This window comes from Drosophila mojavensis, unplaced genomic scaffold (genome assembly GCF_018153725.1).
Source record: "Drosophila mojavensis isolate 15081-1352.22 unplaced genomic scaffold, ASM1815372v1 contig_136, whole genome shotgun sequence".
NCBI lineage: Eukaryota > Metazoa > Arthropoda > Insecta > Diptera > Drosophilidae > Drosophila > Drosophila mojavensis.
In genome coordinates, this window is record NW_025318667.1 from 28948727 (window position 1) to 28968526 (window position 19800).

A 19800-nucleotide genomic window follows, 5' to 3' on the forward strand; every position below is an offset into this window, starting at 1 on the left:
TTGCCTTTGATTTTATCGCAGTTGAAGGCCATTCAGAAGGTTGTGCGACAAGATGAAGGAGAACCACTCGAGTTGGCATTGCAAGAGTTAGTTGTACAGACAAATTGAGTGTCGATAAATATACATATATAATAGTATATATAATATATTGTATTAATATTTAATGAGGTAAAATGAAAAGCATTCAACTAATTATAATGAAGTCTTTGAGCTATTTTTATTCGAAATTTTAGGAATCAGGAATGATTTCCTTTAGAGATAAGCCAATAGCTTATTGGAATTTCAACTTTGATTCGATTCACATTTCTTTTAGGACAGCGAACGCGTATTAGCTAGTCGGTTGCACCCGAGTACAACATTTTTACTTGATTTCAATGCAAATCTTAACCCAGAGAGAGCCAGTAACTAGTAACCTGATTTTGTTAGATCAATTCGAGAATCATATCAAGAGATAAATTGCATAAGTAATTGTAGAGCAATTCTCATTTTGTGCGCAGTTATATATGAATACATCACAGAGTATATATCTGTGTATATACGACGCCTATCGTGCGCTTTATTTGAGACTGTCTTTCCACTGATAATGCCGACGTTATTATAATACTCACATCTCATATTTCGACTGTGCTTGCAATTTTTTATATGAGCTCTCTCGATATACTTATATGCATATAGATACCGATATAGCTAGCAATTTCACTCTTGTTACCCATTCCACTGAGTGAAATTTAGGGAGCTGGGCGTGAAGGCTGCGCGTGCGCAGGCGTCATCAGCAGCTAAACGCACTTGAGAACCACTTCCGGTTAGGGCACTAGGCGGGCAAAGCAAACAAACAGAAATCAAAAACAAAAACAATCAAAAATATAAAAATTTTACTGCTTGCAGTGCTGACGATGCGTCGACGGTCAGCGCAGATTGGCTGAATGCGAAACGCGAAATGCAATAAGAAAAGCAGCCGCAAATATGTGGCTCGCTGCTTATCCTGGGACGCGTCATTTCGAGTGGCGCACGAGCAATTAAAATTGCACAATTTAAATGCTTGTGCAAGCGGCGGCACGCGTCTTGTGTGGCAGAGCGGGACGGGCGAACGGCCCACGCGGGCGTAGCCAGCGGAGAGAGGGAGAGAGGACAAGGAGCAGTGCGTTTGTTTTGACAAGTGCGCATAAGTACTGTTGGGATGTTTAGTTGTGTTGTTATCGTTGTAGTTGTAGTTACTGCCTCTGTATACGACTATATGTATGTACATACATGTATGTATATGTGCATACACACATACGTACAAATGTAGCGGTTCATGCACAATTTGTCGTCACTTGCGACGACGATGACTTAATTTGTTTAGCAGCAGCCCACAATTATAGCAGCTGAGTCCCAGAGCTGACCAAAGAGTCAGCCTCTGCGGCCGTCGGCTGCTCATTCGCACTCTGAGCAGCGCTGCGTCCACACATACACATATGTGACACGTTCTCCAGCACGAACATGGATATGGGTATGGATATGGGCATGAATATGGGCATGGACATGGACATGGACAGGGATATCAACATTAACATCAACATCAATGCTAGCGAGACCCTTGAGTTCTCAACGTACCTCCTGTCCTCATTTGCCGGCGCCGACAGCAATGGCAGCGGCAGCAACGTGGGCGCCGATTCCGAGGACTCGCTCATTGGCCATACGCGCAGACAAGCACCGCCTAGACAGAAGATTAATGCACGGGAGCGCCATCGCACTTTCAAGTGAGTTGTCATTTATCAGTAATTGCCAAGTCCACTTCATTTGAGTGGTGTTTACATTTCTTTAGCGTGAATGCTGCATATGAGGCGCTGCGCGGCTTAATCCCCACGGAGCCCGTTAATCGCAAACTATCCAAAATCGAAATAATACACCTGGCCAGCAGCTATATAACGCACCTAAGCAGCACGTTGCACGCAGGTAAGCAAGCTATTAATTATTCGTTTCATTGCCGGTCATCCTAACACACAATTCTTATCCCACGTCCTCTCATCCCGCCACCAGGAACCGATAGACAGCCCTGTCTGCGTCAGAAGTGGGAGCACAAGTGCGAAAACGATGGCAACAGAGCTGCGGAGCGTGTTAACATTTGCACATTTTGCATGCGACCTAAATTTTCACAGTCCACGAGAAATGTAGAATAGTCTACAGTTAATCTAATTGAATATAATATTAAATGTGTACATAAATAAATGTTATTCATACCGCGATAATATTTTTACATATGCGCAATTTTTACCGCCACCTGTGCACTGTTAACGGTACTAAGCAGTTGAAATAATTTACCGAGCCTAACACAAAATTCAAACTTGACTAATTAAATATGGTTATATTTATGACTTTTTAAAAATAGTAGTCCGAAAATAAATTCGGACGACATAATTAAAATTTATTATATTAACATTATATGTATGTATTTAAAATTTAAGAATACAAAAAAGAAGTATTTTATGCTCACATAATATTTTTGTAACAGTCGCAAATGAGTAATTTTTACAGCCCGAAATCAAATAATAGAGACTTTTGTCGAATAAAGAATAGCTTAACTTCTTAACCCCTTTATTTATTTAAATGAGAATTTTTTAGCATGGTGGTCAACTGCTTTAATACAAAATAACCAAAACAAAACAAAAAAAACCCACATTTTTGTTAACAGTGCCATAATGAGTTATGCATCGATAACAAGTAGGAGTATCGATAGCTTTAAAGCCAGCAACCAACATAATGTGTCATTCCAAATATAAATTGTATTTTTTTTTTTTTTTTAAGTGAATTTACATTTTTTCGTGCACTGAAATGTACCACGTATAAATAAAAGGTGCATAGAAATATAACTAGTTGCTAAGCCAACATTTGAAATGTTCAATTGAATCTAACGTGCATTTGTGGCTGAGGGCAACATTCGATAATAATAAAGTTATTTAATCGATAGCTAGTAAATATTGTTTGACAATCACATTGGCTTACCGATAACAGATAGATAGAGCCATCTGAGTTTTATATCGAAATTTACTCACATGACACTGTAACACCCGAAATATTTTACAGTTAATTTTCAAACAGTTAATGGTCGACTCATTTTGGCACTGTTAACTTCAGTTTAGTATATCGGCTATAAGAACTAAAACTATTCGATTACCGTACATGGCATCACTAGCGCTTTGACTTGCAAATGGTAGCGGGATCTATTTAATTGTATTAGATTTGTTTAAGTTTACTTTCGCTTTTCGGAAATGGGCGATATATTGAATGTAAGTGAATATATATCTACATATCTTGTATGATTACATGCATTGTCGTTCTTTTAGAATTCGGAGATGCTTAAAAAGCTGGGCATCGACAGCTCCAATCAGTGGATTATTTACGACGAACAGTTTGAGAAGTTCTTCAACTTTTTGTCAGAAAATATTACGGACTCCAACATTTTAACAGAACGGGAAGTACTGGAGAGTGAGGAGATGAAACAGCGTGGCGCATGGCTGAAAGAATCAGAGCGTGTCCTAAAGCTACAACAAATAGAATCGGAAAATCCTGGCCTACTAAAATACACGGCTCATGACGTTGACGCACTTGCCCTCGAGGTGGAAGCTATTAAGGAGGCAACCAAGGATTATTGCATACTGATCGACGAAATGCAGTAAGCAATTTATTAAGAGCACAAAGCGACAATTTTGATTAGTAAACAGCTTCCTTTCATCAAAGGAACACAAAGCACAGTCAGAGCAGCAAACTAAGCGAGCTGGAGTGTACGATTTTGTCATTGAGTAATGGAGAGAGGGAGCTATTAGGGGAGTGCCAGGCAAAGGCTCGTCTACTGGAAGAGGTGCAGCGAGAGAACGCCAAGCTGAGCGAGGAGGCCAACAAGGGCTTTACCATGCAACAGTCGCCGCCCCTTTTCATGCACCAGATGCCGCTCGAGCAGTATTTCCTGAAATGTGACTCTTTCATGCAGTACTTCACGCTCTACATGAAGGAGAATTTCAAGATACAAGAGTTCACGGAATTCGAGGACGCCGAGGTGAACATGCAGCACTTCAATAGCAATCTAGAGAACCTGCAAAAGTCGTAAGTGGGCAAAACGAATTCGTGAACACAATAAGTAATACTATTCACGCACAGCATTCAGTATCACACACTGGAGTACATAAAGGAGAAGGCCAAGGCGAAGGCCACACAGGCACTGATTGATCACGTCGATCTCAATAAAATCCATTGCATCAGCTTGGCAGACATGATGCGCGAAACACACGAGCTGCAGCTGCTCAACAGGAATCACCTGACGAGCACCCACGAGACTCTGATGAATGCGCTGACCATGCACGTCCAGCAGCATACGCAGCAGCGCATTGAGCTGGTCCTCTACGAGAACACCAAGCTCAAGCTGGAGCGGGCACTGCGTCGCCGCGAAAATGACAAGCAGCTGACGACCGTCATTTCCGATGCACTGTCCAATGCTGAGCTCATCTGGATAGGCATACAGCTGGACCTAGAGAAGAAGCGAAACTGTACGGACAGCTCCATTGGTCTGTGTATGCAGGCGCAGTCTAGCTGCCAGCGTATACAAGCGATGCGCTCGCTGAACGCCTGCTCTAAAGGCATCTATGCCCAGTTTGTGCACGAAATCGCCAGTCAACTATCGACACATCTCGGCCAGAACGTTCGCTCCGCTGAGGCCAAGAGCTGCTTATTTGAGTATGAAAAGTTTGGCCGCCTCTTGGCTAATTCTCTGCACAGCATGTTGAGCCACAAGTCGGAAGTGTATGCGCACAAGCAGCTGGCCGAACTGTAAGTAGAGCCTAAGAATTGTTGATCTGAATCTAGGATTTACCGAATCGGTTTTACAGCAAGGACTTGGAACAACTGTTGTGCCCGTTCGTCTATAATTCGCCACTTGATCAACCCATGCTAGAGAACGTTCGATATTTGTATCCCATGTTTGATGTTCGACAGCAGCAGCTGCGCTTCGAAGACTCGCTTCGCCAATTGCGCACTCAGTTCCAGGAAACGATCCTAGAGCGTATGGTTAGTCAGCAAGGAAACAGTATTCTCTCCCTAATAGAGAGTGTTCTTAACGTTTTGTCTTTCCTCCTCCGTAATAGGACAAAGAGAAGCTTTGGCGCTATAGCAAACTCTTGTGGATTTGGTTTCTCACTGATCCACAACGCATGATTCATGCCATTGATGAGGTAAAGAAGAGCTCAGCGAAGATCCCGGCGCTAACAACCGCCATGCTGCGTCCCATCGGCGGACTACAGCGCAAATGAATAGTATACATATTAGCTAAGTAAAATATAAATACCATCAAATATTCATAGTAATGCATTCAGTGATTATAAATTGCAAAATGTCTGATGAAACATAGGTAAGCAACCGATGGATATTGCATTTAATACATAAGTACCTTAAATGAATATAAGTAATGTTGTTTTGTTATCAATTCAACGAGAAGTGAAATGAAACATTTGGCATCTCGATGTGCAGCATTCTCCACTCCTCTAATTTGTGCGATATTCCGTCCCTCTCTACGTTGTGTTGGTTTGCACCCCTGTGAATGAAATAAAATATATGCATGCTGCATGCCATTTTGTACAAATTAATTTCTCACTTTTAGGAAAGTAAACGATTAAATAGGAATTTGGTTGCAGTAAACGAAATCTTTTGATTGTTCTCAGTTTTTACAGATACATGTTAAGATCCTAAAAATTTATAAAGTGAATTTAATTAGAGCTAAAATGTAGAATCTATACAAATTGAAACAACTGAAATGTCTATCAAAAAGATAAAAATGTTTTTAATGAATAATCGATCAAGATAATGCATCATATGATCACAAAATTAACAATCTGTTATTATAAATAGGCATTGTTATCTTATATTCATTGGTTTTCAATCATTTTCAAATGTTAAGTTATGTATTCTTATATAACTTATATTCAAATTCAAACAAATGCTATTTAGAAAAAAAAAAAACAACTTGCCTTAAACTATACAATGTCTACACTTACCTAACTAAATTCAAGTACATAAAGATCTATAATTTGTTTCTGTAAATATAAAAATCTTTTCCAACAAACTACTATATAAATTACTTATACGTTTAATGGAGATACTAGCCCAGAATCTTATATTTCATTAAGGGCAACTTTAAGATTATGTGTGATCTATTATCTACAAAGTATCTTTGAAACTACATAAGACTGTTAATGCATGTACTTTGATGATATTATTTAAATGAATACTACTGTTCTCATTCCATAATTCCAAATGTCAATATAATACTATCAACTAGTTCCACCATCGATAGTATATGAACTAATTAAGCAGTGCCTCTACAATCAGCTTCAAGTTCGAAAAGCTGTTGCTTCAGTCCAAAATGATTAGATGTGAATGGGCCAAATAATCTGAAGACATGCCTTAGCTTCTGACTCGTATAGAATTGTCTAAAAAACATGTTTGCTAAAAAATAAGCACTAAGACCTAAAAGACTATTGAAATTCGGTATTACCAAGATCATATTTAGAAAGAAACTTGAACATTTCTTATGAAATATTCAATATTCATATTCTTTTCTTCCTTGTTGAGAATTTATCATGTTTCGCAGAAGGAATAAGTGCACAAATATTTTTATATACAATTTATTGCAAATCATGCTTGAAGTATACTCCATGTAATTTGGCTCTTAAGAAGTCAAAAGCAACGGCGCCTCAGAAGATATGCCTGGTATGCGAACACAGTTAAGAATAATGTAAAAACCATCGAAATGAGTTTTTTGCTACTTAAATATTTACATTACAAAAATATTCCAAATACAAAAATGATTATTTTAAGCTATAAGCTAAAAGAACTTTTTCATTATTTACATCCTTGTAGTTTAAGAATATGAAAGTCACGCTGATATTGGTATACTGGATGCATATAAGTATATAAATGAAATGTATGTAACTGGCAGAATGGGGCGTGGCAGACTTCACAAAGTATATATATTCTTGATCAGGCGACGAGCTGAATCGATTTAGCCCGGTCCCTATGTCTGTGTGCCCATCTGTCCGAATAGTTTGACGCGTTGATCACATAAGAGCTAGAGAGATTTTTTGGTCCGTATATACAAAGCCGATATATTTTATATATCGTATATTGTTGTGTAAGTAGAAAAGAAGCAAAGAATTGTTTGTTGTTCCATTTGGTGACATGGATGAACGAACATAATGGAGTTTTGTATCTAACAGTACTTTCACTACTACCACTTTTTACCACTCTTACCGCAGGCGAGCCTAGATATGAGACAATATCCTAGTGACAAAAAGAAGTTTTAAAAATAAAATGAAAATACAGTTATCATAGTACAAGGCCTCGATCCGAAATTGATTAACTTTTATTTTGTCATTGCTCAAAGTCTTTGATTGCTATTCAACACGCACAGGGTGATTCATAGTTAAGTCATTTCTAGATATTTTGTTGACCTGTGTAATTTCAGTCCTCATCAGCAATATTGGTGTTTCCTAAATTCAATAAAGGATGCCAGGTACACAGACGTGAGCAGCGCCTCGTCCCATGTCCGTTGAGCGGAAGTAGGCTATCAAACACCTGGAGAGGACTCCACGCTGGCTGATGCATTCGCTGCGTGCTTGGCATTTAATGTGCCTGGAACGTGCAGCGGATGCATTGGCCAGGAGCTCTTGCCAGTTATGCCAATGCTAACATCATAATTTTCGAATGAAAAGGTTCATAAGAATATTGTAGTCGATGGTGGCATACTCTGCTTGAAGAACTTGCATATTATAATATTTGTATAATGGCTGTATTTATGAATGGCTCAAACGAGCTAATATTGATGAAGAAGGTTTATTGAAAATAACTATTAAAAACTGAAAAATTATTCTTCTACAGAATACTAAGTTAAGAATCCGATGGACTTTGAGTAAGCTGCATCAATAAATGCTGAGCTTTATGTAACTCTATACATACCAAATCTGTCCTTCGAATTAATTGTCCAGTTTCTATTATATTCTGGGAACTTGTGGCAGTACTGCTCTTTTCATATTACGATCTTGTGGGCCCAAGAATGTTTATACTTTAAGAATGGTCGTGAATGCGATGTTCATGCTTGAATAGTCTTAATCGGAATGTAAAGCTAATTAAACTTGATTTGAGAATTCTCCAACTACGTTGATCTGTAGAAATAGAAAAAATTGTAAATATCGTTTTAAAACATTTTTTTTAACAAACTATAAAAAAGATATTCCAAATGGTATATTTATAGTGTATGTATATGTATTATAAATTTTTAATAAATTTATTAATTTTGTATCTGTGTATTTAAATGCAAACATATTTCAATTTTTCTACAGTAATGCAAAAACCCAATATACCCGTTTCGGCAGTGTGCGATACACAAACGTCGAAACAAGTCTATTAACTGGGTGCATCGCCGAAAGCAAATGCAAATAGATATGGAAATAGTTCGAGTCTGGGTTGGGGAAACGGAACTCGGGCCTATGTTGCAAAGTCAAAGAGAAAAACGTATATACAATGGGCGTGTGTGTGTTCGTGTGAGTGTGTGAAAGGGGAGAGAGACGAAAGCGAAACAATAAAGAAGAGTAAAAGCAAAATAAATAAAAACAACCCAACGACTTGATAAAATATTTGAAATTCATTTCGCACCGCCGCTTCGATCGGCATTTCGATGACAGCATTTAATGGGTATTATGTAAAGGTTTTTTGTTGTTGATATGCTTGGACGTTGGCCAGCAGCGGTAACAAAGGTCAACCACACGCATGCGCGCTGCCGTTGAAAACCTGTAACAGCAGTTATACCAGCTATATGGCTTGGCTGCAGACATTGATTTTGGTTCCGGCCCAGCCCTAATACACATAAGTATCTCTTCGCTGGTCTTTCTCTACCTTTCTCTCTCTCTCTCTCTCTCTCTCTGTCTCTTCCTCTCGCTCTCTCGATTTACATGCGCAATAAACGAAGACCATGTCCCAGCAAGTCAAACAAGATTCATAACGAAGACAACACCTGTTGCAATTGACCCAGTTTAATATAAGACCTAAAGATGATTCGAACCAAATGGCAATAAAAATATACTTTAATACAGTCCCCAAAAACCAAATTTCATTACGCTGACAATACTTTTGATTTTATTACCAATTTTAATTCACTTTTACCTTATTTTTTTTGTCACCTATTTATTTATTTATTTTTTATTTTTATTTTTATTTATTTTTTTTGTGAATACTGCGCTTACTTACCAATTTTTATAAACAACTATAATACTTTTGCAGAGACCTATAATTTATAAAAATAAATTGTAAATGCTTGAATATTAGACGAACTGTGCTGTTCAGATTCGTATCTGAATCATAAATAAATTTTAATTATACTTTGATTGATCAGATTGTATGAATATATCATATCCCAATAAAAAGAGCAACCGGTTAGATTTTAAATTTAGAATCAGTTTCTTATCACTGAAGGCTAACTACATTTTTAACAAAACATAAATTTATACATATGCATATTTATATAATACATGTTTTTGTTGTTTCAAATTCGTGAAATATTAGAAACAATTTTCTTGTTTTCTACATATATTGGAAGCATATGAGTAAAAAGTAGGTATTACTTCAAGTTAACTTATCCTTTCCTTACTAATCCAAAAGTAGAACATTCTTTAATAGTATCCTTTAAATATAATTAGTTTTGACACTCACATTAGCATTAACGGCAAATCAAATTTGCGGTAGCTCTCTATTAACAACAGAGCTCTGTTATTTACTTTCCATTCATCCTTTTAATTTTAAATGCATACATACAAATGTTAGCTACCATTGCAATTTGAATATGCAGTGCTGTAAGCTAGAAATGACCCCATTAACAGAGCTATGCAAATCTATGTCCTTGCATATCAATACATATTTATGTTATTATTGAAAATTAATTTTAAAATGCAATTAGCAGAGCTATGTTAACTGTTAACAACTACTATTAACAGAGCTCTGTTATACACCACTATGTCCTTGCTTATTCAAATCATGCTAGCTACTGCTGCAAATTGAATTTGCACTGCAATTAACAGTGCTCTGTTAGCTACTAACGGCCGCTGTTAACAGCGCTCTGCCGGCGTCGCACGTCGACGCTTTGCGGCTGCGCAGCTCGAAAAACGTGTTGTTGCCTTATGGCTGACGGCTGTCTGGTGCCCCTCTCAGCAATGGGCGAGCAGCGCCTGGTCTACGCTTTTTGGCCACAAACGCGAATTCAGTGCAACGGCAACTCTTGAACGGTAATGTTGGCTTAGCGGTTTCCATCCACATTGCTGGAACAATTGCTGGTTAATTTGTACGCGAGATGAAATCAACACTGAAATAATTAACGGCAAATTTGAATGAGATTTATTTTTCTGAGCAAACATTGAATGCCCTCAATGATTAAACATTTTTGTTTTGTTTTTTTTTTTTTTTTTTTTGAGTTGTGTGTTAATCCAAAAGAAAAAACTAAATTATTACAATCAACTACTCAATGCGAAAGTGTTTTTGAAATCCAAAATGAAAAATGAAATGAAATGAAATGAAATGAATGTGCAGAATTGTGGTAAAAGCAACGCCTGCCGAAAGTGAAAAACTAAATGCGCAGACGTGTGTAACAGTTTTTGTTTTCGATCTGGTTTTCATTGTTTGTTGCTTTTGCTTTTACTGTTGTTGTTGTTGTTGCTGCTGCTGCTGCCTTAACGCTGGGCAGCAGAGCATAAACGATCGCAGATCTGCGCAGGCGCCGCCGATTGCACAAAGCTTTTCTGCAGCAGCCAAAAACCACCAACAACCACCAACAACAACAACCACAATTGTAACAACAATAACTTACATGACCCAATTTTCACATATATGCATTTTGTTTTTGTTTCTGAATTTCACAAACATTTTCGCAAATTTTTGGAAAAATTTCAACAAATAATTCAAATTGATAATTGATAAATGAAGAAAACGTTTTAGCTGGTATCGCCGCCAAATAAGAAGGCCAGCCCGTTGACTGCGTTTAGCTGCAACAATCAACAAGCAATAACAGTTACAACATAACCGAAGTGCTCAAAATCGGTACAAACACACACACACACACGCACACACAGATTCGACTGCATACGAACAACCACACTCAAAAGTTGGCCATAAACGCCTCGCCGCCAAAATGCTTCCGGTAAGTTTTGCAAACTTTGTTTGGCACAAAAAAAAAAAAAAAAAAAAAAAAAAAGCAGAAACAAATTCACTTTTGCTCATTTCGTCTTTCGTCATGTCTTGAAAACTTGTTGCTTGTTGCGTTTAGCAACATTCCAGCAACATTCGAGCCTCGCTGATTATATGATTCGACAGGATAAGCGCCTCGGCTCGAGCAACCTTGAAAGTGCGCCGCCAGGCGAAAGTTGTCGCCGCTTGGCCCATCCCAAGGGCAGAGCTGCAGCAGCATTGCTCAGTCACTCATACCTATACACATATGTACATATGTATGTATATATATGTACATATGTGCATATGTCAGCCCCTCTGTGAGTTGACGGCTCAAGGAAGTCGCTGCCGCCACTTGATATATTCACCACGCACTTCCACATATCTATTCGGTATATCGCAACTCGTATATCTCTAGCCCAAAATACAAAAGTACAGAAAACAAGCCGAAGTATAAAAATAACTATCAAAAGTTCTACAACAGGTTTTCTGTAGACCGCATCTTCTCGCGTATATCTGAGTTCTGTTAATTTGTGATTTCGTTTTCATTTTGCATTAATTTGCGTTGCTTAACTTTTTGGTCGAAAGAATTTTGCGCTTTGATTGCATAATTAATCGCTCGAGGCGAAGAGCCAACGGCTAAGCTGGCCACAAATGGATACATTCGACTCTATTTTGTTATTATTTACGTCCATATATAATAATTTAAACAGATATTAGCTAAGCAGCTTATTTGAGCAGCTTTACCAAAACTCTGCTGAGTCCATTCCGTTTAGCCACATATCATTATACATATATGACTCAATCAAGTTCTGTTTAATGTTTGGCTAGTAATAGGGGTGAGAGCTATACCAAATGGATCCTATAATCGATGCATATATATTGATTAGCTTTTATTAAAGTATTATGTCTAGAATATACATGACTTACGATTTTGTAGCTTAGAGGATCATTACGTTCATATAGGACAATCCGACGAACGAATAATAGTATAATGATTACGAAAGGAGATATCTAACAATTACACAAGCAGATGAAAGGTTAGCCCAACTTGTATAACGAAGAATCTGACTATGCTTTACTAAAAGACTTTATTGTGTTGACCAAGTAGTTAGAAGAAGTATCTAGAAGCAACAAGTACTTGCAACGTGTGAAAGTGGCCTTTCCACACTTATCCAAGTCAGTCTCAAATGAGGTTTTCTGGAAATGTAGAAAGGGTACGTACAGATGCTACGAGTGTGAGGGCAGCTGGGCTGGAGCCCACTCTCTCACCTTAACATATGCCTCTGCCTCGGCAAGTCTTCTCAACAAAATTCTAGTGTTTATGCCATAAGCCTGACCTGATAGAGCTGTTACCGAACAATATCTGGTGCTGTATTAATAGCCCTGTTGATCTGTTTAATTATTGCTTTGATAGCTGTCATTTTTATTGTGTTGTGAATATCACGAGAGCTGGAGACAGACGCAGACCTGCTCAAGATTATCTGCACTGACACTCAGCAATTCAACACAGACGGCAAGATCATGACATCATAGATCTATCAAGGCACGAGGGAAAAGAGTTCGCTGAGATGAGATGAGATGCGTTTTGAGATAAAACTGAATGAGCTGAAAAGCTTAAATAGAGTGAAAAGTGAATCATGCACATAAATAAATAAAAAATAAATAATAAATGAGAAATAAGAAATAGATATGTATCTAATTAAAGACAATGCTATAAAGATATTTCCGTATCTTCGCCTGTTTGTTAGTCGATTTCAATGCGAACCAGACTTTCAGGTTTTAGGTTATAGTTAACCGTTAGCCGTATTGAAAGTCGATATCGTATCGGAACAATCGGTTGATTGAAACTATTGAAGCGTGCAATAGCTTCATTCACATGCCGTTAGATTGCTCGGCTATTAGATCTGTCTCTCTGCATCTATCGCATCATTGGCTGCGTATCTGAGGTGGCTTTGCGACACTCAAATTTATTTATAACTTTGCTTTAACGGATTTGAATTTCGGCATGTGTGGGCGAAACGCGGAATTCCCCCGAGTCATCAGTCATCGCCTATCTCTGGCTCTGTTGTCTTTTATCATCGCTTCCTTTTGGCATTCATTTGGCTTTATATTTCTTATATAAACAAGTCTTAATTAAATTTCTCTGTTTCACATGGGCCCATACATTATAAATACTAATTAGATACGATCTACCAATTGGCTAGTACTCTGCTCTTAGCCACGCTCAAGTTTATGTGCTAGAAACTAATTAGTTTCGGCTGAATACTGTCGGACTGGGAAAGACATGTTCTTCTATATCTCCCTCGGACGTCTTCACTTGTTTGTTACAGTTCCGATTGGGAATATACATATGTATATCTTTATGTATCTCGCATTGATTACTTTCGCTGCCCAGCATTTGCTGGCTTATATAATGGCCGTCGCATGGCTTTGTTTAGGCAAAGAGACGCATTTCCCCATTAACACCTATTAAAAACTTTCGAACACGATTCCTACTCAAAAATCAAATTGAATTTGCCGTAATTATCTGCATCTGTATCTGTATCTCGTACCGAGCAGCCTAGCGTGCATATTAAAGATTTTTGCCAACAACAAAATCTCTGAGAAGCAAATATCAAAAGCATGCAATGCATACCAGCAAATAGTATATACATACATATATAGGTATACTTATATTTGTATATATTTACTTTTACTTTATTTACGTTCGATTTCGTTTTCGTTGACGATTTTTTGATAGTTTTCTTTCACATCCGCCTTGTGCGTATGCGTATGCGTATGTGTATGTGTATGCGTATGCGTATGCGATTGCCCATCACATCTGGTGGCAGATGCTATTGACGGCCCATCGACGACCATTCACGGACCTTTAACTGTCATGCAAATTTTTGGTTGCGCATTTACACAGATAGTAATAACAACAACAACAGTAGCAGAGGCAGCTCGATGAAGAAGAAGAAGGAGAAGATCGTAACTGCGCATGCGCATGCGAAAAACGATCGAACTAAACTTGTTTCACTTTTCTGTTTGTTTTTTCTCTATTTATTTCGATTCGTATACGCTGGGTATACAAATATTTCGGACAAGATTTCGGCTCTTGGGGCGGGGGCGAAACAAGTTTATTGCGACAAGTGTCAAAGACTGAATAGCTCTGCTCATCATTGCTGCGCCGTTTGATGTCAGCTCTGAGATATGCGTATGACGTACGTAAACATCTGTGCATATGGATGGGTGTATGCATGTGTGTGTGTATCTATAGTGACCTCAACAAGACGGAAACGATGCACCTTCAAGTGCTGCCCATCCCTCGTCAGTTTTCCGACTGACTGCGGGCGTCAGAATGCATTTGCAGCACGGCAACACTGCCAACGCTACCTTTCTATACAATATATGAAATATTGCAACTTGCCAGTGTTCTCGCCACTAAAATCTCTCCCTCTCACTCACTCTCTGATGCACAGCCTCTTAGCTTGTGGCGTTGATTTGGAATTTTGAATCGCACGCGCTTCCATCTTCACGTTGATTTGCGAAGCTTGGCGGGCTGGCTGGCTGGCTGGCTGGATGGCAGTGTTGTGCTGATTGTCTTACCGGTTTGCCAATTAAGCCACGTTGCTGAAACGGCAACAAAGTGCCTTTTAGCAGTGAGCAAATCCATTGCTGCATCCACGGCCCGGAATGTATCTTCCAGAGACAACATTGTTCAGGCCACGGAGAGCGGCTTCGTTACGTATGCAGCACGGCGCTTGCTGCCTTCAGATGCAGACATGCTCCAGATACTGCTTAGATGTGATTCAATTTCAGTATTCGGGACCTGGGCCCGCATATTATTTACCCTTTTGCCAGAGCCGAGAGCCACACACACACATCTCTAGCTATGTATGTGTGTGTGTGTGTGTGTGTGTGCGTAGTTACAGAGGTTTGCATAGCATTTAGTGCAAACCAGTTGCGCGACTTGGGCTTATGACAAAAACTTGGCGTTTATCTTTAAAGAGTCTGGCGAAGAGTGAAACAGTAAAATATATCATTGCTACATTATTGACAATTACGGGACTTATACTCGCTCGAGAAGGGAAGAGGGTATATTGGTTTTGTGCAATGTCAGCAAGTTCACTTGGAATTTTCATTGAATGTGCTGCAGATATTGATATTTGGTTTATTTACTCAACTTGGCAAACGATGATCAAAAATTCATATTCATTTCATTTTATTTATTACGCTCTCTCTTACACTATAATCTGTTGGGAATAATAGTGGAAATACTAAAGATAAGAGTGTGGATTAGTTTCAGATTCATATTGAGGACAAGGCAAATCAAAAATACAATGTTTTTTTTTTCCTAGTTGTATAGCCTAAATATTCATGTTAGTTTGCTGTAGAGCAATACAATACAATCGGACCCACCCAAAGTCTTCCTCTCCAGGCTTAACGCAATGATTCAATTGCGAGCGAGTATTATGCAGTCGCTAGCGCCCAACTGAAATATTCTTGCCTCTTCGAGTTACTTTTACATATAAATATGTCAGATGATTCAAGCGAATTTATATCCAAGATGCTGGGGTGGCCTTGTTCGTTTTACGTCTTTGTTTTGTAAATAAAAATTGCGATCCATACTAAGTTGCCAAAGTGAGCAAGTATGTTTAGCTGTTCGCTTTGTGGCTGGTTTGCAAATATTTCATTATGTATTTATTATATTGTCACAAGACAACTGTCATTGTTGATCGATCATCTTAAGATATTGTATAACCTTGCCTGAGCGCAATAATCACAATGTTTTGCTTTTTGTGCTCTGCTCTGCTCATAAGCTAATAAATAATTCATAGTGATTCATCGATCAGTGTTAGCCATTGAGCCATCTACTCCGTAGCTGTGCGGGTATTCAGTCCAACTTTTCCTTTCTTTCTTGCAGCAAAAAGCAATGGAAAACATTTAGAGTTCCCCCTAGACCACTCCACTATATAAGCTGTTTATGATTTATGCATGTCTTCTGGCTTTTCATGTGGGCCTTAACCAGCTTTCTCCCACACTCAGACGCACAGTCTCTCGCAGATTGCAACTGTAACTCACTGAGCTGCCTCTTAGTGTGAAGAGTATTCAGAGAGAGTATTCAAAGAATATATTCGCTCACATAGACAACTAGCTCTGGTAGATTAATATTTGTATGCTCTATATTAAATCGGGCGACTTTGCTGAGTAAGAGTTTTAATTGAAGTTGGCGTTTCTCGTTGCACGCCCACAGCATGGGGTCGATTGAATAAATTTAGACAGCTTTGTGGAGTCAACAACCTCGAGCAGAGTATTTGGCAAGTGTGAATACCCGATTGGCTATGTACGAGATAAGATCAAGTCTTCTTTCAGAATTGTACTCTCACTTTTAGTCACTTTCGCATACAGAATATCGCTCGAAACAGGAATGAAAAGCGAAAACATATTCCAGTTTAGCCTCTAAACAAGTCTTAAGAATATGTGATATATGCATAAATATGCTAATAGACCCAGAGTCTCATATACATACGTATGTAGATCGGTATATGCTAACTGATTCTGCAAATGTCTCTCTATCTCTCTCTCTCCCTCTCTCTATCTCTCTCTCCCTCTATCTATCTCTCTTCATTACTCTCTCTATCGCTATCGGCTAGCAACGGGCTCGTTGGATGAGGTCAGAGAGAGAGAGAGAGAGAGAGAGAGAACACTTGAATTTGTGTCACGACAACACACTCGTAACTGTAAATGTGCAATTTTATATGGCTTGAAGGTCGACCTGCTGTGCGAGTCGAACTGTGGCAAAAGCAAAGTTATAAATTAATTTTTTAAGCCAAAGCTAACTCAAGAGAAAACACATTAAAATTGCCTCGCTTCTGGCATTTAAACTTGTTTTGCTTGCGGCCCCTCGGCAACGGCAACAACAACCACAACAACAACAACAAGAGCTGGCAGCATGCAGCTGAGTGCTGAAATTCCTGAGATATTGAAGTGCCAAATGACCAAATGACAAGCCAACTGACCCTCAATTGGTATTTACTTAAAGAATGTGATTTCACACAAACGATGAATCAATCCAAATCAACTGAACAATCGCTGCACAATGCCCATGCTGCCTGGCTTATACAACTTATTCACATACATATACATATACATATACATATAGATATTTATATATGGCTGTATATCTGTACAATATTGTGCAGCCGATATGCCGCGGCCAATGAGATTTGGCAACAATTGTTGGCTTCTTTGTTTGCCACCTGACACAAGTAGGCCAGCTTTGTGCAGCTTTTGGCCGAGGGTCGAGTTCTCCTTACCAACAATTAGAAGACTTGAAGACAATTTTGAACAAACAATTTTAATTAAAAATCTGTTGGGAATTGCATTAGCTTCATTGTTCTCTAAGTTCCCTATATAAGATTGGTTTATTGTATTGGTATTGGTGTTGGTATTGACTCCTCCATAAAATATACAATAAAATAAATTAAATTCGAATCAGCTATGCTTAACAATTATTGAGTATATAACTGTATCAATAGAGTATTGAGAAGGCAACGATTGAATACAGCTTGAACCACTTTGGATAACAAATATGACTTATAGTATATTAGTCATTTCTTATCATAGTAATCAATTAACAATATGAATATAAAGTCATAAAAAATAGGTAGTCCCAATCTTTTGACTGAATAATATCCATTATTGCATTATCTATAAGTAATTATTATACCCTGAACCCATTGAAAATGGGAAATCAGGGTATAATGGTTTTGTGAAAAGTATGTAACAGGCAGAAGGAATCATCGCAGACCCCATAAAGTATATATATTCTTGATCAGGACGACGAGCTGAGTCGATATAGCCCTGTCCGTCTGTCCGTCCGTCCGTCCGTCCGTCCGTATGAGCAAAAGGATCTCAGAAGATATAAGAGCCAGAGAGCTGAAATTTGGCATGCATACTCGTGTATACCATAGGCAGTACAAGTTTATCATATTTTTTCGATAACTCATCCGATAACTTTTTTATCGAGAATAATCGAAAAATCGACTTGGTTTTTTCAGCCTAGTTTGAACACTTTTAAACCTGGAGACTCCAAATTTGCGTTGTATATAGAGTTAATGGACACAAAGATTTTGTAATTTACAGATTTTGGATACCACGCCCCCTTCGCCCCCAATTTGTAAAAAACGCATTTCAAGTACTAGAGACTTGTGCTTTGGATTGTACACACATTTTAATCATATGCTTACGCTCTGAAAGTTTCATTAAGATTGTGTGTCTACAAAAGAAATTATTCAACAAATAAATTCTCTTAATATTGCCCACACTGCAGCGCAGCCCAAGCGCAGTCGCTGCTTACTGCGCAGTTAGCAGAGCGCAGGCTTATGCGTGCGTGTGGATGCATGTGTATGTATGTGTGCATAAAAGTGCAGAATGATTAGAATATCAGCTTAGGGGGTTCAGGGTATCTCCTAGTCGAGCAGTCTCGACTGGAGCCTTCTTACTTGTTTTATATCTAAATTGCTTACATATCTTTGGTTTTCCCTAGAGGAACATAAAAAAATATATTTATTTAAGCAAATACAATGTTTTTTCTTCCAACTATGAATTTATTTCCTTCTATGCACTCGTATAAGCTTTAGCTTATCACGATCCAGCGGAAAACCTAGTGTTATCTTAGCCAACAATGGTCAGCATCTTTATGGTGCGCAAATTACTTTTCAAACATCTTCCGCCTTGGGTCTTCCGCTCAAGCCGCTCTCTTTCTTCTCATATGCCAAATGACAGGCATAATCCACGCTCTCTGACTTTGCCTTCTTTTTTAGTGGCATTCGCTAACAGTCGCTTTGGCTTCAGCTCTTCATAAGCTGAGCTCATTAAATCTGTGAGCTGAGAGTTTAATGGATTTGTGCGAATGCATGAAAGAGGTAGAGGAAGGCGTGATTGGCTCTATAAAGTATTCCTAATGTATGTATACCTAAAGTATACCTAATGCACTGCCGATGGAGGCGAGACTGAGTTTGTAACTATGTATCTATTATCTGATCTATCTAATCCAGTCTAATGTGTATTACTATTATTCCACTGTAATAATACGGAATTCAATAGTCGAATCTAACTGCCCGTGTTCGCCGATCTATCTCTCCCCCTTAATCCGTCTCTTTTTACAGATATATGTACATATGTCTAAAATCCTCCGATGCACTTTGATTCCAAGTAATGTCTTTCATAATTGATTCAGCTATTGTATCAAATCCTAAGAGCTACAGCCATAGCAACTTATATGGTTAAATCTTACGGTAAATGCAGTTATCAATTTCCTCTTCTTTCAAGGAAAATTACAAATAGAAGATAGAAAATCATATATAGATTAGGGTCTGTAAAGTATGGAACTGCTCGAACTGCTCCCTTAATCTTAGAGACTCTTAACTAAATCACTTTAACTGAACTCGAATCACTTTGTTCAAACAGTTTTCTTTTGGGATGGCTCAAATGTTACCTAATTTGACATAACTGTGACATGATTTTAACATAATTGAATATGCTACATATTTGTATCTATGTATAGGCTAACAATGGCAA

The 19800-nt window shown here is 38.3% G+C and overlaps 4 protein-coding genes across 6 annotated transcripts in view; 3 read left to right on the forward strand and 1 right to left on the reverse strand.

Moving 5' to 3' along the window:
• Window positions 1–2414, reverse strand: part of LOC6584923 — a 41471-nt gene extending 39057 nt beyond the window's left edge. Inside the window, exon 1 of one of the 2 annotated variants that reach the window (XM_032732470.2) lies at window positions 2221–2414. The gene's annotated coding sequence lies outside the window, so the exon portion shown is untranslated. The remainder of the gene's footprint in view (window positions 1–2220) is intronic. The other variant, XM_002010527.4, reaches the window with a different exon arrangement.
• LOC6584925 (transcription factor 15) lies at window positions 224–2225 on the forward strand. The gene is made up of 3 exons (XM_002010529.4): window positions 224–1739; window positions 1805–1935; window positions 2020–2225. The coding sequence occupies exons 1-3, from the start codon at window positions 1480–1482 to the stop codon at window positions 2157–2159; spliced, it is 531 nt and encodes a 176-aa protein (XP_002010565.1). The 5' UTR covers window positions 224–1479; the 3' UTR covers window positions 2160–2225.
• Window positions 2415–3028: 614 nt separating the features above from the next.
• Window positions 3029–5612, forward strand: LOC6584926 (augmin complex subunit dgt3). The gene is made up of 6 exons (XM_002010530.4): window positions 3029–3266; window positions 3324–3652; window positions 3718–4080; window positions 4135–4800; window positions 4860–5037; window positions 5115–5612. The coding sequence occupies exons 1-6, from the start codon at window positions 3249–3251 to the stop codon at window positions 5277–5279; spliced, it is 1719 nt and encodes a 572-aa protein (XP_002010566.1). The 5' UTR covers window positions 3029–3248; the 3' UTR covers window positions 5280–5612.
• A 4663-nt stretch (window positions 5613–10275) lies between these two features.
• The window catches only part of LOC6584927 (serine-rich adhesin for platelets), a 34690-nt gene continuing 25165 nt past the window's right edge, over window positions 10276–19800 (forward strand). For both annotated transcript variants that reach the window (XM_044007263.1, XM_044007264.1), the window contains exons 1-2: window positions 10276–10354; window positions 10993–11206. In XM_044007263.1, coding sequence (XP_043863198.1) covers window positions 11198–11206 — 9 coding nt within the window. In that variant the 5' untranslated portion in view covers window positions 10276–10354; window positions 10993–11197. The remainder of the gene's footprint in view (window positions 10355–10992; window positions 11207–19800) is intronic.